Source organism: Atractosteus spatula, chromosome 18, assembly GCF_055471065.1.
Source record: "Atractosteus spatula isolate fAtrSpa1 chromosome 18, fAtrSpa1.hap1, whole genome shotgun sequence".
Lineage (NCBI taxonomy): Eukaryota > Metazoa > Chordata > Actinopteri > Semionotiformes > Lepisosteidae > Atractosteus > Atractosteus spatula.
Window position 1 is genome coordinate 7198957 of NC_142723.1, and position 17291 is coordinate 7216247.

The window sequence follows — 17291 nt, forward strand, 5'->3', positions numbered from 1 at the left end:
GCTTTTTAATTCATAATTTAATTAATCTCTTTCTGTAGATTTGGAGATATTTCATTGTGATCAGTTTAGCAGGTGATTTCATATAGTGATCTTTTGGAAACGAAATCTGAACGTTCTTTAGCCATACAAGGTGTGGTTCTCTCTTAATTGAATAAATCTGGCTTAATTAATCAAGAACTTCTAAGTTTCCCCCTGGCTTTTACCAATCACGGCCTTCTAAAAATCCCCATCTAAGAATTGGCTTCATCACTCTGTTCCCCAGCCCACTGATAGCTGATGTGTGGTGAGCATACTGGTGCATTATGGCTGCCCTTGCATCATCCAGATTGGGGCTACATATTCTTGGTGGTGGAGGGGAGTCCCCATTACCTGTAAAGCGCTTTAATTGGAGTGTCTTAAAAGGCACTATACAAGTGTAAGGATTTATTTATTTCACTTAGACATGGGTGATTCAGGGTGAATGTTAATAATTCCTGGATTGCCTTAGGATCAAAGCCTTGCTTTAGCCAATTCAGCAAAGCAGGGATTGAGATTGCACACTTTATCTTAACAGACAGATAAATGCATAATTTACGTGGTAGGCAGAGTTTAAAATACTCAACAGAAAACCCTTTTATCCTGTGCATAGTGCATGCCATCTCTCCATCATGTCGCTGAATAGAACAGGAAAGAGCAGTGGCTAAAAAAGATAAGTTCCCATCCATAAAATATTAACTTACACCACACTACAGTTTTCTTGCTGTGAAGAACCCAAGTCTATCAGGCTATCAGGTTTACCATTTGAATGTCTTTGAGGTTCCTAATGGAATAGTGCATCACAGTAAAAAAAACTCTAGAGGAAGAACAGAAATACTTATCTTGGGTTCCTGGGATTTTCTTGCCTGGATGGAATTTTGCAGTCTTGGATTCAGGCTGATGGCCTTCAGGGTGAAAAATGGATGCAGTCTCAAAAGTGCCTTGTTTGATATTTTCTTCTAAATGAGAATGTTTGCATTGTGGTAGTCCACATGCTTTATGCTGCTGGGGAGTGGAACTTGCCCACTGTTTATTCAGGTGGCAAAACGGTCACCCTTTACGCAACACATAGACACAAAAAGGTCCGACAAGCTCACTGTCACCCATGAATATGCGCAAATGCGAAAGAGGAAAACGGTCTATTTAATACAACACTACTTAACAAATATTTAAACCCTCAAAGTCTTGTTGAAATGCCAGTTCCTATAAAAAGGTCTGTGAGATGACAAACAGAACCTGATAACTTCATTTCCTTTCACTGACCTTTAAGAAATCCTGTTAATGTGTAGATGTGTCCTTTGACATATTACTGCTCATAAACTGGAAGGAATGGCATAGTATTTTGGGTTTACTGATTGTCTTTGCTCTTCATGTCAAGCTTTTGAGGTGCCTGAACCACAGGATCATTATCATGGAATTTATTTTGCCATGCTGCTGGCTGGAGTTGGGTTCTTGCTTCCTTACAACAGCTTCATTACAGATGTGGACTACTTGCATCATAAATTCAAAGGTACTGTATTATGCTTACTGCCTTGTTTTTCTGCTAAATACAGAGGGTGCTAACCTCAGCACTGAAACTTTTTTTTTAAAGCCCAAGTTATGTTTTGTGTATTTATTCATGTTCAGTTGACACTGTGAATTGCATATTATTATGTTAACTGTGCTTTGTTATTTATTTCAATTTCTTTAAATCAACCTCTTTCAGCATTGGGCATGTACAGTATATCAGCAAGCATATCAACAAATCAAATGCTTAGCATGAGATACACTCTCTCTGGCAGTCTTAATACAGATAGAAACCATTTATAACTTTTTACCCTTTTTTCTTTGCAAAACGCAATAAACTAAATCAGCATGGTGCTGCAGAAAGTTATCTTTTTTGCTTTGAAAAAATAAACCTCATTTGCTTCTACATGAGAAACCAAATTCAGATGCTATTTAACCTTTATAAGATAATAAAACTGATTGAGCGTTAGGAAAAAAGACCTGATAAGGTTCCCTGTTCACTGTATTAAATAATACCTAGAGCTTATATCTTTCTTGCTCCACAGGCACATCGATTGTCTTTGATATGAGCCTTACATATATTTTGGTGGCTCTTGTTGCTGTTATATTAAACAACGCTTTGGTAGAGATGCTCAGCTTGCACACCCGAATCACCGTGGGTAAGTGAGAAATCTGGGTTTTTGAGTGGAATGATCGACTTATCACATTACTTCGTGAACACGAAGTACTGTTCCTGTTTAGTCATTCTTAACTTTTAACATTCAGAACACCCTCCTGACAGTTTGCTTTCCTTTCATTTCTGCAGCCTTGGTTTTTTAATGAATGGAGATATAATTAATCAAACCAAAGAAGAAGAAACAAGCTACAATTAAAATGACCCTAATCTGAGTGGAAGAGTATTGCTTGAAACAGATCAAGCCACTTATATAAGGTCTTTCATGAACTGAATATTTAATATATTTATATAATTAATATATTTATTAATCTTACTGTCTGCAGTGTGACAGGTTGTCAGCAGCTAAGATAGGGGACTCAGTGTCATACATCCTCTCATGGATCAGATTTCATCTTTGGTGAAGCAGTTTTATGAAAAGCCCTTTCAAACAGCAGCAGTATTAAAGCTCCCCTTTTCCCCAAAGTAAATTTGCAACAGCAGTTCCATTTCCAGTGTCTGCTCAGTCTAATTAAGGCTCATTGGCACAAAATCACAATGGCAGACAGAGACCAGCTGTGCTGCGCACACTTGATAAATACAGAAGTGATATTAATTTTCTTACGAGAGCAGGGAGCGTTAAATTACGTCCATGCCAAAAAAAAAGGGACCATTACAAAAGTAATAAGTGCAACAGGATTCAAAGCGTATGATGAGCCTATTAAGTAGACATCTCTCCCCTGGGCTCTCAAAATTGTCTGAATCTCCAGTCAGAGGGCCAGTCATTTGGTAGAGCAGGCTTGGCATTGGTACAAACTGTGTGGCTACTTTACTAAGAGTTCTGTCTGAAACAGTGGGTCAAATTGCAGGCCAGATGGTTCAGGCTACAGTGGTACTATGACTTGAGTTGAAAGGGGACAGAGCTCTTAGTAATAAGGCCATCATAGATTCTGCTACCCTTAGCTTTTTCTAAGGGTAGAGGGAGTTCTCAGGAAAAAAAAACAACAAAAGTGCAGGTGCTCCCATTTGCATTAGGTTTTGAATCAACATTAAGGTATTAGACCTCAAAGTATAACTCGGCAAACAACAGGTGTTCAATGGTGATATGCAGGCACTTTTGTTAGAGGTAGAGTGCTGTGCATCCAATTCGATGTTGCTGCCAGGCTGGTCTTGTTCAGATATTATTGGTGTTGCAGAAACAGGAAAACAGACTAGGGGAAGCGCTGAAGGATCCTTCCATATTCAGCTGGCGTCGGATTTTTCCCTTTCAGGCTACCTGTTCGCTCTTGGGCCTCTCCTGTTTGTGAGCATCTGTGACGTTTGGCTGGAGCAGTTCACGAAGAAGCAGGCCTACGCCATCAACCTGGTGGCTGTGGGAGTGGTTGCCTTTGGGTGCACAGGTACAGCTGTAGATGTGGATAATCTGAGAGGCTAGTAAAAATCCCTATAAGGGCAAAACAGAAGTGTCTTGCAGAGGTGTCAGCTGTGACTGGGTTTCTCTCATGCACAAGTGATGGAGAGCTGCTGCAAACAGAGTTTTTAGAACACAATGCACAGTGGAATTATAGAGGATATAAAACCTAGCTTGTCAGGGCTGTGTTTTTCTATGGACGGGGAGGCTATGGGGACTGTCCTTCCCAAGACGTTAGTTCAGGTTTAGAAGAAGCTGTCACGATCGCAAACCCCTCCTCTTAAGGGCGCTCCAGCCCTTCCTCATTTGCATCACTCCCGCCACCTGTTCCTTGTTTCTCTTCGGTTCGGTTCGCCTTTATAAGCCAGGTGCGCACCTTACTCGTGGCTCTGCATCTGATTTCCATATCGTGAGCCCAGGACCTGGTGGCGCCTGGCTCCGTCATGTTTTTAACTTCCTGCTCCTGTCCTTGTTCCCCCCGCCGGTCCCGACCCGGCACCTGATTTTAATCTCTTGTTTGGACGGATTTCCCAGCCTTGGACCTTTTTCTTTCGTTTTTGGATTTCCCCTTTTGGATTTATTCTGGACCGTTCGCCTTGGCCACACCTCCCCGGATCACCAGCACCGTATGGACACGCCCCCCCCCCGTTCATCCCTGTTCCTGCATGACTTTTCCCTAGTGTATTCCTTCCTCACTATTCTGGATTGTGTCGTCTGCATAGGGTCCGGAAAGAACTGTTTGTTACAGAAGCAGTGGCAACATTTGCAGTATTCAGGCACTCCAAAAGCAGAAGACTGAGTGTCCTCTGAAGATGAGGTGAAAATAAGCAGGAAAAATCGTTGAGGGCAAAGCAGTTCGGCCCAAATGCTGTCTACAAATATAGGATTCCAAAGAAAGCTAACAGCTTTATAGAGTGTGTGACACACTCTCTCGACTGTGAAAGGAGACATCTCTGTGTCCCTAGATGTAATGGTAATAGAGATAACCTCTGCCATCTCATTCACAACATAAAATAACTTATATCGTCTAAAACACTGTTGTCCGGGACTCTTTGTCGGTCATGTTTGTTTATGTTATATGTGTTGGACTCTTCCGTAAAACAGCTCTCCCCCCAGGGGAATAAAAATCCTTGAACGGAATTGAAACCGGATGCTATATTTGTACTAAGCGTGATGTGACGCTGTAAGATAAGGTTTAGATGGGAACTTCCTGTTTCCGTTTATGAAGCAAAGCCAGGTAGGAAAAAAAATGTTTTTTTTTCTGAGATACACGACTACAGAACAATAAAACACGTTCCTGTCCCTTCCCTTACTCCTCCAGCTGCATAATTAGCACTCATTAGTTAATCAACGACAAGCACAGGGAGGCAGTATGTACAGTGTGCTCTTCCCCTGCCCAGGGAATACTGCTGTTCAGGTAAATTAAGCTTCAAAGGCTTGTTCAGGAAGATGAAAGGCTTGATAAACATGTAATCACATTAGTTCTTCTGATTAAACTCCTTTTACGCCATCCTGAATATTTTTAAATGCCTTTAGGGGGACTATGAAGTTTTAAACACAAAATGTGGAAGAAGATCAAAACCTGTGCAGTCAATATCCTGTTTCTTACACATTTTGTTTTCTTAGCCTCCCTCCAGTCCATCCTCGCCCTTTGCAGAAACTTTCTGCCTTATTCCTTTATTAAAGAGGAATTCCGACAGCCCCATCTTAACAGACCAGTTGCCGTTTTCCTCAGCCTGATGAGTTACCCCAGTAAAGCTCACTATTTAAATCACGTCTCCTCTCTGCCTTAATTGGGGTTTGACTGAATGACGCTCGTATTTTATGAGCATCAACAATTTACTCAGATGCACTCCACTGTTTTCATCTTATTATAAGAGCTTTGACTGTCGCTAATACAGCTAAGCTTGGGAGAAAAGCAGCTAAGCTTGTCTACACTAATCCATCACATTTACCAGTGAAATCTAATTGACTGAATGTCAGGTGTTCATCATTAGCAGCAGTTGTTGCTCTATACACATCCATAAAGCTGAAGAACTGCTTTTTGTACCACAAAATGCAGATTTAGTAGGATTTATAAGCTTAAAACAAAATGACTGAAATTTCCATAGATGTTTGCTATGGAATTGTTTCCTCATTAAGAATGCAAAGTCGGTTAAATCAGCTGAACAGGGCAAAATCTTTTTGCGTGGTCGTATGTATTTAAAAACTAATTAGATGTCTAGGTTTAAATTACTTTCAAGAAGGATCTAGTCTACTTTGGGATCCATTAAATTTAGAAACCTAAAAACAACAAGTGAATCTCCATGTACCTTAGAAGATGATTTTGTTACCACTATGTAAAACTTAATTATATTAATTAGTGTATTTCTGCTGACATAGCCTTAAAAGTTTCTCCTAAATGTCTCGTTTTCAGTTCAACAGTCCAGTTTCTATGGTTACACTGGGATGCTTCCTAAGCGATACACACAAGGGGTGATGACTGGTGAGAGTAAGTAAATGCCCTTCAGATCTTTTCAAGTCAAAACAACTGCTTAAATGTTAATAACAAAATGAATGTGACCTACTTGTTTCTCCCTTAATAGCTCTTAAGTGCCAAAAACTAAAGGGGAAGCAGACACAGGGTACAATTTTAGAATGATTTCATGACATGAATAGAAAAGAATACAATTGCAGTTTTTTTCTGAAATTGGTCATTTAAGTTCAATCAAGATATTGGAGTCATATGAATTGCTGTCATGGCAAATGAGGCCAGTTTAGCAAGTTTATTAGCAGATTTGGACACGGGAGAAAATGGAATGAAATGATTGTCAAATATCTATGCTGGGCTGCCTGTAAGATCTAATAGCTGTGATGCATTCAAATTAGCTGAATTAGTTTTCAAAAACGGCTTCACAGCATGTTCAGAGAAATAATATTCTCTTGCACTGGCTTTTGGAAATGATCGGCTTCCAACAACGTGGACTTTTATTAATAGGTCCTGCAGTTGTTACCTGGTTGCTGAGGAAGCCATGCTGCTGACTGTACCACTTTCAGAACACATTAGGAAGGAGAATGATACCTCACATTGAACTGACTTGACTATTTCATTGAGCTGTTGAACTGCAGAAGAATTTAACTCCAGAGTGCAAAGTGTAGACAGAGCTGACAGTGCCCCAATTATCTCGGGCAGAGTCCCAGTTTCCTAAGATTTAGCCCTGGTTTTCTCAGGCAGAGCACAGGATTTCTCAGAGAACAGGTTTTGACTTCTCATTTCATTCTCATCGTGAAGATTTGCAATGTTATTCTTAGCTCACTTTTTGCCTTTAAAGTTATTATAATAATAAAAAATGCATTTGAAAATAAATGTAAGCATTGATGGATAATGACATAAAGTGCTCTGCATTATAATAGTGTCTTTAAAGCAGTTTAGCATTATTTTATTGAGCAAAGTGTCTACAGAGCATGTTGCCAGGTTGAGAATTAATTTTGAGTGTGTCTGTGAGGTGGACACAGTGTTGTTTGATCTTGTTGTGTTCTCTGCCTTCAGGCACAGCTGGAGTGATCATTTCACTGAGCCGAATCTTCACCAAGCTTCTGATCTCAGACGAGAAGAAAAATACCATCATTTTCTTCTTCATCTCCATCAGCATCGAGCTGATGTGCTTCATACTCCACCTGCTGGTGAGGAGGACCCGCTTCGTGCACTACTACACCAGCCGAGCCAAGCGGGGGCTCGCGGAGGTCAAGGGTCACACTGATCCCGGCACAGGGTACCGTGTGCACCACGACGTCGTCACAGAGGAAGTAAGATTTGTAAGTTTTTTTTTTTCTGTAGAGTACAGGGAAATTATAACCCTGCGTCTGTGGGGAGCTCAACACCAGGGGTGCTACAATGTACAGGGAAAATGTTGGTGGATATAAAGATTTGAAATTTGTTAATCCAATATAGTATCCTTAAAGTTAGTTTGAAAAAGTTGACGATAATAAATTATAGTGGTTGGGTTAAACTCAGCCTTCAAGAGATCAATAACTCAGATCAATTGTTTGGCCTGTTCAGACATACTTGTAGCCTCAGCACTTTCCTCTCTATCTTTCATGTGCAGATTGGAGGGAGGAGGGTTACAAACCAGATAGTGGGAAGTTCTGTTGCAAGGTCTTCTTTAGCATTCAGTGTGAAGGATCTTTAGAGGGCAGGTACAACTGAACATCACAAGAAGAAAAGAAAACAAGCAAATGTAGGCTTAATCTTGCTTCTCAGAAGGCACAACAAAGGAGCCCATTGTGAACCTGAAGACCCTTCAGGCATTATTTATCGTGAAATTAGACACACAGGAAAGTGTATCTACCACAGGAACACCAGCTAAGTGGTTACTTCTCCAGACTCCTGCATCCCAGTAATGACATAACGACGCAGGGTTTGTGACTGTGCGATTAGCTTAAAGGTCATCTGCAAGTCGTTCGCTCCCTCTCTCCCTTATCATTCATCTCTGAAGGAAAACACATCCATTTTCATCCTTTATCCACAATATATTAGGGCTGTATTGGTGTAAAGCTGCCCCAGCAAAAGCTTGGTTATTTACAGTCACTGTGGAACAGCCTGTCATATTTCAGAGATGGGCTCCCAACACACAGGCATGAAAGATTTCTTCTTAAAAATGGAGTAAAGTTTGCACTCCACTCCCAAGAATGATTATGCTTTGAATATTTCAGCTGGGTAGTGTGCGGCAATTTACAACAACAGTTTAGCTACATTTCTTAGTTTCTGGCACTTGATATGATGGTAAAATCAGTTGTTGTTTCAAAAATACATTTTAAAATGGGTTTTAGATTTTCTTTACAAAATAAAAGGCGAGGCGATAAAACCTAAGGGTTACATATGAGAGGAAGCCATTCTGAGGATCTGTTGTAGATTGCTAATATCATAGCGATATGCCCAGATGTTGGCTGTGACAACATGGCCTGTTAGTTTGTTTCAGACTCCCACAACTCCTTGTACCCCCTGGTCTTAGTTATAAACAGGCTTTGCTGTTTTTTACACAGGTGTCCTCTGGTTTGTGTTTCACTCTCAGTTATGGCAATGTGCAATGGGTTGACATTGTTGCTGCATTTGTCGAATTTAAATAATTAGATCAGGTCAACTAATAGTCTTCTCTGTTCAAGACTAAAAGATTTAGTTCTTTTATCTTGTCAAGGTATCACATTACTTGAAGGCAGAGTAACAAAATCTTCTTTATAATGTGGTGACCAAAAATGTGGTTATACAGTGTAGTTCTGCACTAGTCCTGCCTGCACTTGTATCATTTTAATGTGACACCCCTTGATAAAAATTCTACACTTTTAACACTTTATTGTAACATCCTGTTTACCTCTTTTGTTCCTTTCCATCTTTGGCTAAAATATCTCAATGATGTGTCAAAATAAACACCTTACAAAATCATTGGTTCAAATAATGATACTTGAGGTACTCCACGAATTACATCACCAAAATCGAAACCTTTCCTATACTATTTCTTATAAATTAACCTATTCTAAAACCAAAGACATGCCTTGAATACAAAGAATCTGCACATTTGTATATTCTTTTATGAGCAATTTTATCAAAAATGTTTTGAAATCTAAATATCTCATACATTTTGTTTGTTTTCATTATAACTGTTGCATATTCAGAAATTCCCAAAGAATCTGATTGCCATGCAGGTGGTCCTCTGGTTTAGTTCTAATTATTGTTTCCCTAACCTTACATGCAATAGAAGTATGATTAGTTTGTCTATAATAATTTGGTTGAGTTTTGTCACCCTTTTTATGGATTGGTACTACATTAGCAGTCTTCCAGTCAATAGGTATTGCTCTTGTATTGAGTGACTTACAATAGAGTTCTGGCAATGGCCTGTATTATGCGTTTTTATAATTAATAGAATGCCATCTGCTCTAAAGATTTGTTCATCTTAAGTTCCTCTGTTACCTGCAACTCATCTTAGTGTTAGGTGCTATTAAAAACAGATTCCTTATCTTTTCTCAGGATCAAGGTTGTTTTTAGATTCTTCCTTAGTAAATACTTAAGAGTAAAAATTATTTCATCTATTATTTATCTTTCACTGTCTGAAGCTTTGCATTTTTATGACAGAGACTTTGCTCCTTTTTTTCCTGTTAATAATACTGTACTTAGGTTTGCAGTAATCCCTCGGTTTAACTATTATTAAATTTTAATTTTGTTTGTAAAAATCAGAAAAATACTGGACTTTCCCACAATAACAGGGAAATCCCCAAACAATAAAACTAGTTAAAAAACCTACATAGATTAAAATTCAGGAATATTAATGGTTTCCTATAAGAGTAGGTCAATTGCTTGCGATGGGTGCTTGTGTTTCTTATGCTTTAGCAAATTTTATGCGGTTTATTTACCACACTCAAAATAACGAGCTTGTATATTTCTGATTTAAAAAATAGGCACAGGAACAATTTTTCATTGCCTGCATTGATTAAACCTTTTAGAAAATAAGTAAAAAGATCCAGAAAGCATATATAGTATACTTTCCGTATATATTTCTCATATAATAGTGTGTTTTGGGGCTGAAAAAAAGTAATTTGTGATTCAACAGTCATTCGTAAATAATGGGCACCGTTTTACTGCTATTAGGCCATTAAACCGACAGTTAACTGTGTTTTATCCTCCATTGCAATATTATTTTCTTTTACTTACTGGGGTCTGTACTACCCCTTTTTACCTGTTTCTGCATTTTAGAGCACTGCATTTCTTCAGCTGAGTGCTGTTCTTTTTTCACTCATTTTATCTATCCTTCCTTTTCATAACGGCTTCATTCAATACAGTTTCGCTGAGGAGTCAGTCTATCCCAGCAAGCGACAGGTGCAGGGCAGGATACACTCCGGTCAGGACACCAGTCAACATCACCGGGCACAGACAGATATGAACAAGCACACACTCACACCAGGGCCAGTTTTCCCGGAAGCCAATTCCTCTACCAGTATGTCTATGGACTGTGAGAGGAGATTGGAGCACCCAAAGGAAACCCACTTGAACACCGGGAGAAAATACAAACTCAGATCCAGTTCCAGTATTGAATCCAGGGCCCCCTGCTGTGAGGCTTCAATGCCAGTCACTGTGCCTCCCGACTCATTTTATATTTACAGTTTTAGTAGTAGAACAAAAAATGATGATCCTTTGTTCTGAATTGATTTATTAAACCATTTGGGCCCGTGCTTTTCTAACATTTATTTTGCTGCAGATTGATTTGTTCTGTGCTTCAAGCAGACAATCTTTTAAATGTTGCCAAACAGTTGAGAGGTTGGTTACAATTCAGCGTGGGAGCCAGCTCTTGCCAAAAGTGACAGTTAAAATGCTGGAGCTTAATTTCTGTAGTCAGAAAGACTCCTAAAGTACTCTGTGAGAATGCATGATTAAAGTTAAGAATTTAATATCCTCTCCCTGACTAGGACTTAAACCTCTGATGCAATAAATGTTGATAAATCATTAACTCTCTCAAACTGAGCACTTTTGTTAATCTGATCCATAGGTAATGGAGTATAGATTACTGGAACCAATTAATGTAATTTTTCACTGGAAATTGTTTACCCCTTGGGGTGAGAACAGAAGAAAACAAAACTCAGAAATCATTAAATGCATTTAGTATCCTGTTGTTTTAGATAATGTTCTAACCGCAGGGCATGTTTACTATTTTTGAGAAAGCCATTCGAACTCTCCTGCTTTGTGATATTTAAAATACACCTTCAAATGATTTGTATTGCCAAACAATTCACGAGAGCACTTTTGTACGGACCAAATTTGTGTTTACCTTGTAGTGCTTCTGTGTATGTGAGTTATTGTGTTTTACAGCAAGATTGCTTGACTGGACCTCATAAATGTATTTTATCTGAGTTGTAGAAGGTTGTAAATGTAAACATGGTTTAGAACCCAATGTGCCAGGCAGACACAGTACATTTTAAATAATAAATGAAAACTCCTTGGAGCAAAGTAATGGGTTTTCACTGAGGGGGGGTCCTTGACAGGCAACATGTTAAACAGGTGTTGTCTGAGAAACCAGAAACTCGCTTATCTCCTTTATAGCCTGGTATTGTTGATACTTTGCTATCAATTTGTTTACTATTTATAGAAATAGAATGAAATTCAAACATGATGTTATCTTGTATGAGCCGATATATTAAAAATATTTATTCTTGCAGTAGTTAGATGCATTTTCCATCCTAATACATTGATATTTAATAACTGGAAAATGCTGATAAACCAAAACTAATTATTGCAAAGATACAGCTGGCATTCAGTCACCGAGATGGGTGTCTCTATCCTTTATGCATAAAGATGAATGCCCAAGGGTGTTTTCCACAAACAACTTTCCAGCAAAGATCCCCTCTACTTCTGTCAAACAGACAGCCAACACAGTTCAGCAAAGAAGAAAACAAAGCCTTTGCTTTCCATGAGAGAGTTTAAAATGAGATTTTAAAAGGGGAACAGATGCTATAAAGCCCTACTGTGGAAGAGCTTGAGATCGGAGGGTTCAGCCACTGCTGGTGTCAGCTCCCCTCAAGCCATGGCTATTTTGAAAACCAAACCATTTCAAAGCCAGTTAGGTTCTTATTCATTGGGTGATACAGGCATTTCAGGGGGTTGATCATTCGAGTCTGGCATGTTCTGTGTTATCTTCTGCACCTAAGGACAACGGACTGATAGGCGTCTCTCCGACTGAAGCTGGAACAGAAGCAGAATTTGCAGGCAGTGGAACGTATGTGCGATTTGATGTGCCCAAGCCGAAAATAAAGAGGAGCTGGCCTAGCATAAGAGGTAAGGAAGTTGAATTTGGGGGTTGTAGTGAGGTGGGGAGCGATGATGATTATGATACACACTGTTTTATCCAAACTGGAAAAACAAACAAAACAATGAAATGGCTTTCCTCTGAGGTATTGTAGCATTCGATTACTTTAAAGGTCCTTTTTGTCTTGGAAGGACCACACTTAACCACTGGACTGACCTCTCCTTTTGTTTCTGGGTTTCTGAAAGGATATAAATGGTACTAAATTGACTTCTGTCTAAGACTGGTTTGAACAAAGGCCACAGATTTAAAAAATGTGTCCAGCTGGTTTGGAGATTTGCAGAGAATTCACTGGATGCTCTTCCAGGTTCATGAACAAAGGACAGGTGATGTCACCTGAAACCAGTAATAATAAAATAATACAGGTAGGTAGCTACTTCAGCATGCATAGGCTGCAAAGGTTTATTCAATGCTGAAAAGAGAAGAAAGGAAAAACAATGTTTCGGCTGTGGAGTCTTCTTCGGATGTATAAAGTACAATAATAATAAAACAATAAAAATGATAATTCTAGAACAAATGCCACACCCAACAGAAAGACGTATCAAAACTATTGTACTGGTGTGCATAAAATGAAAAATCTCTAGTAGGAAAGCTTTTGCTTCAAAGTGTTTACTGAAATGTACTGAAATATGATATTTGGCCTTGAAAAATCGCAAATGAGAATGAAAGAATAGACATGGGTTAAAGGGCATATCTTTCTTCATACTCGAACACCAGCAGCCATATCACCCTGCAACTCACAAGTGGCAGCCTAACTGGCAGCTCAGCAGGTGTGAGCCTGGTCAGTACCTGGATGGGAGACGTCCTTGGAAAAACTAAGGCCTGTGGGGCCTGTAGGGGGCGCTCACTCTGCAGCCTGTGTGGGTTCTAATGTTCCAGTATAGTGACAGGGGACACTATAATGTAAAAAGGCACCATCCTGCAGATGAGATGTAAAACCATTAAAAATCCCAGGGTGTTTCTCAAAAAGAGTAGGGGTGTTACCCTGGCATCCTGACCAAATTTCCCTGTGGCCCTTACCAATCATGGCCTCCTAATAATCCCCATCTATGAACTGTTCTCCTCCCCACTGATAGCTGGTGTGTGGTGAGCGACTGGAGCACTATGTGTAACGCTGCATGGTGTAGATTGAATGATGGACCCTGTGCAGAGTTGTGGAGGCGAGTCAGGAGAGATTAAAGGTAAATCCAGAACGTGAGGCGGAGGCGTAGTCAAGGACGAGTTCTGGGTTCGATACCAAAGATAATCCAGGAGGAGAAGGCAGGCAAATCCAAAACGCTAGGCGACATGGAGGTCAAAGGTGAGTTCCGGGTTCGAGTATCCAAAACCAAGAACAAGTAGTTATAAATGCGAGGCAAGCAGTTCCGAGGAAGCTAACAACCCTGAACAACGTTCAGTGAAACTGAGGAGGCTTAAGTATGTTTGGAAGTGGTGGGTGTGTTAACAAGTGAAGCGCTCTGATTGGATGAAGGGATAGATCGGCGGGATTTGCTGGTGCTTGATGGGGCGAGACCATTTGTGTGGAGGATTCCGATTAGCAGCGGCTGTGACACTACGGCTGCCATCGCAGCTTCCAAGTTGGTGGTGGTGGAGGGGAGTCTCCAATACCTGTGAAGATTTTTGAGGGGAGTGTCCAGAAAAGTGCTATAGAAGTGTATTATTATTAACACCTGTGTGTAAAAACAGTTCCATCAACTCCTGCCTGTCCTGCAGACATGATCCTGCATCGTTATATTGTTTCCCGGGTGATCTGGACCTACATGCTGTCCATCGCGGTGACTTACTTCATCACCCTCTGCCTGTTCCCTGGCCTGGAGTCCGAGATTCGCAATCACACTCTCGGCGAGTGGCTTCCAATCCTGATTATGGCAATCTTCAACATGTCTGACTTTGTTGGCAAAGTAAGTTTCATTTGAATGCAAGACAAATGAGAGAGAGCCCATCTAGTCCGTTTGGTAGTTAGTAGCTAATCAGTCTGATGATCTCGTCCAGTAGTCTTTTAGGCAAAGCCAAGTTACTGGCCTCAACAACTGGGATGAGCCAGTTGTTGGATGAGCATAGTCTTAAAACTCTTTAGGTAAAGAAGTTCTACTGTTCTTTGATTTGGATGGTCTTCCATATAGTTTCTACCTGTGTCCTTTGGTTTGTATTTCACGATTTCCCCTGTCTGAGGGGATAATACAGGACAAACAGAAAATAAAGGTTTTCTTTCAAACATCTGGAACAGGAGATCTCAATCAACCTGCTTTTCAGACCTGTCATTTTCCACGTTTGGGGAAAAAAATAGCATAAAATGAAATGACATAAAGAGAGCAACTAAATTTTGATCTGATCTGCCAGTGGGGTATGGTAAGCCTCCAGAAAAGTAATAGTTTAAGGTTGACAGAATCAAGTTACAAACACATTTCAATTCAGTTTATAATTGATGAATAAATAACATTAACACAAAAATGGAAAAGGGGGTCAACACATAGATTATTGTTCAGACATTTACGTCAAGCTGACATAGCTACAAAAAGGTAAATATTTTGCACCAGATTACAAAACAAATTAACTTCCAAAGTCGGGATGATTTAACGCTGATTTGGAAAAACACAGGTTTCTGCAGTGCAATTCACAACTGTCATTCTCAAAAGGTAATAGAGTTTGGAAAAGTCAGAGAGAGGGAGCTGCTTGTTTGCAGTTTAAAATGACAAGGATTAGCAAAGGCAGATAGAAGGTGCGATATAGTCTGAATGTTTTGGACCTGGGTGTTATGAGCAACAGAGGATTGGTTGTTTTCAGTGCTACAGAAGTAGACCTTGATTCACAGTCCTGGTATGTGTGTTTCCTGCAGATCCTGGCAGCGTTGCCCTATGACTGGAATGGTAGTCGTCTGCTTCTGTTCTCCTGTATTCGAGTGGTCTTCATCCCCCTCTTCATCATGTGCGTCTACCCCACCAGCAAGCCTGCTTTCACTCATCCTGCCTGGCCCTGTGTGTTCTCCCTTCTCATGGGCATCAGCAATGGCTACTTTGGCAGTGTGCCCATGATCCAGGCAGCAGGGAAAGTCATTCCGGAGCAGAGAGAACTGGCAGGTGGGTCTCGGAACGCATTTTTTCCCACTGTCCACATTATCATGAAGATAAATGCATTTTAAACTTTAGGCTGGATCCAGGTCACATCATTTAAGTAGGATTATCAGTCTTAAGGAAGGAAATTCCCCACACCTGTTTTACGCTGAATATTTTCCTGATTAATCTGCATTGTGCGCTGTTTTTTCTATGACTTTTTATTGTGGATGTAGGACATCCTCATCAAGTGTCAGCGTTTGTGAAGATCTTTCCACAGATCTGTCTAGGCTGTGAAGAAATCTATCCTGTCATTCAAACGGATACTCATGCACATGGCACACAAGTTTTAATTGAAACAGCTTTACATTATGGTTGTTGAAATATGTTGAATAATACCTATTTCACGTCGTTGCACAGTGGTCCTTCATAACACCCACTCCAAAAAAACGATTTTACCACACATTTGGACTTTTGTTTTTGTAATAGGCAAAGTGCAGTCTGCATTCTTTAGATCGTCCGCCTTAATTGGAATGAATAGGAGTCTCAGGGTTCATAGATCACTGAGCCCCTTCTGGTTTCTCGTCAGGCAACACGATGACAGTCTCCTACATGACGGGGCTGATGCTGGGCTCTGCGGTGGCCTACTTCGCCTACAACCTCACCTCACACAGCTCCTGCTTTAACTCGGACAGTGCCAACAACTCCTTCACCTCCGGTTACTGAACTGGCAGCTGCTCCGAGCTAGTCAGGGAACGCCGGTCGATACCAAACCAATGGAAAACAAAAAAGTCCCTCGCTGTTCATCCATTTCTGGCGTGAGGGGGCAATCCAGGAAACTCCAGAAACACCACTCATCCCCAACACTGGCTTATTGGGAGCTAATCTGAACTCTTTTATTGTTGAGCCAAAGTGTACCACCCAGGGGTAAAAGAAAGGAGTGCCCGTCCTATTTCTGCTTTGCTGTGCTGCCAGTGTTTCACTCTGTTGCCATGGGCTGTACTTGGTGACGATGCCATTGTTTCTTCATGACGCCTGTTCGAGAGGTCACTGTCTGTGCTGTGTGTGGTGTCATGTGACCTGACCACCTTCATTGTGTTCCCACGATGCTTTGCTCTTTCGGCTGTTAAGTTCTAGAGATTCTTCAGAACATGTCTCCCCAACCTGTTTTTTTTTAAATTATTTTGTGAATATTCCACTGAGCTAAAACCAGTGGATTAAATTAATCCCACCTGCCAGAGGCAAAATTTGCAAATCCAGTGCTTGATGGCTGGTCTTTTGTGTTTTTAGATTCTTCTTGCTTCTATATCTAGTGGAAATCAGTCTGTTTGTTTGCAATGCGCAAGGGGTGGGGCAGATCAAAGATTTTATTTTGTCAGGGGCCTGAAACAGCTATAAACTGCTGTGCTGATTCGCATTTGCATCCTCAACTACCGATGTTTCTCACCAGTGATGACCGAGAGGATTCATCAACATGACAGGCTACGGCCAGGAATCATCGTATCCCTTTACCGGTACAGACCGAATGTCGGTGTTCATGAGTAATAAACATACTTTTCTACATACAGTATGTCTCGTTTGATTTTCTAAATCACCGGAGGGCGACGGTGTTTGGAATATCTATACGTGAGTCAGGATAATGATAGTTTCTCTGAGCGTTAAAAAAGTGACTGTAAAATCTGAGATTTGGGGCACTCTCAAATTGTAAAGTTTTCCTGAACTACTGAGATGATACCCAGGGTCGACGCTACGGGGGGCCCAATGAGTGCAACTGCACCCGGGCCTAGATCTAACGGGGGGCCCGTTGCTAACGTTACGTCTTTTTTTTTTTT

The 17291-nt window shown here is 40.5% G+C and overlaps 1 protein-coding gene across 2 annotated transcripts in view; it reads left to right on the forward strand.

Moving 5' to 3' along the window:
- The window catches only part of slc29a4a (solute carrier family 29 member 4a), a 29135-nt gene extending 12112 nt beyond the window's left edge, over positions 1–17023 (forward strand). Inside the window, exons 3-11 of one of the 2 annotated variants that reach the window (XM_088937060.1) lie at positions 1394–1525; positions 2067–2180; positions 3445–3573; positions 6001–6075; positions 7114–7370; positions 12255–12381; positions 14123–14310; positions 15246–15486; positions 16049–17023. In XM_088937060.1, coding sequence (XP_088793186.1) covers positions 1394–1525; positions 2067–2180; positions 3445–3573; positions 6001–6075; positions 7114–7370; positions 12255–12381; positions 14123–14310; positions 15246–15486; positions 16049–16185 — 1400 coding nt within the window. In that variant the 3' untranslated portion in view covers positions 16186–17023. Of the gene's footprint in view, positions 1–1393; positions 1526–2066; positions 2181–3444; positions 3574–6000; positions 6076–7113; positions 7380–12254; positions 12382–14122; positions 14311–15245; positions 15487–16048 lie in introns of both variants that reach the window. The other variant, XM_088937059.1, reaches the window with a different exon arrangement.
- Positions 17024–17291: the final 268 nt, after the last annotated feature.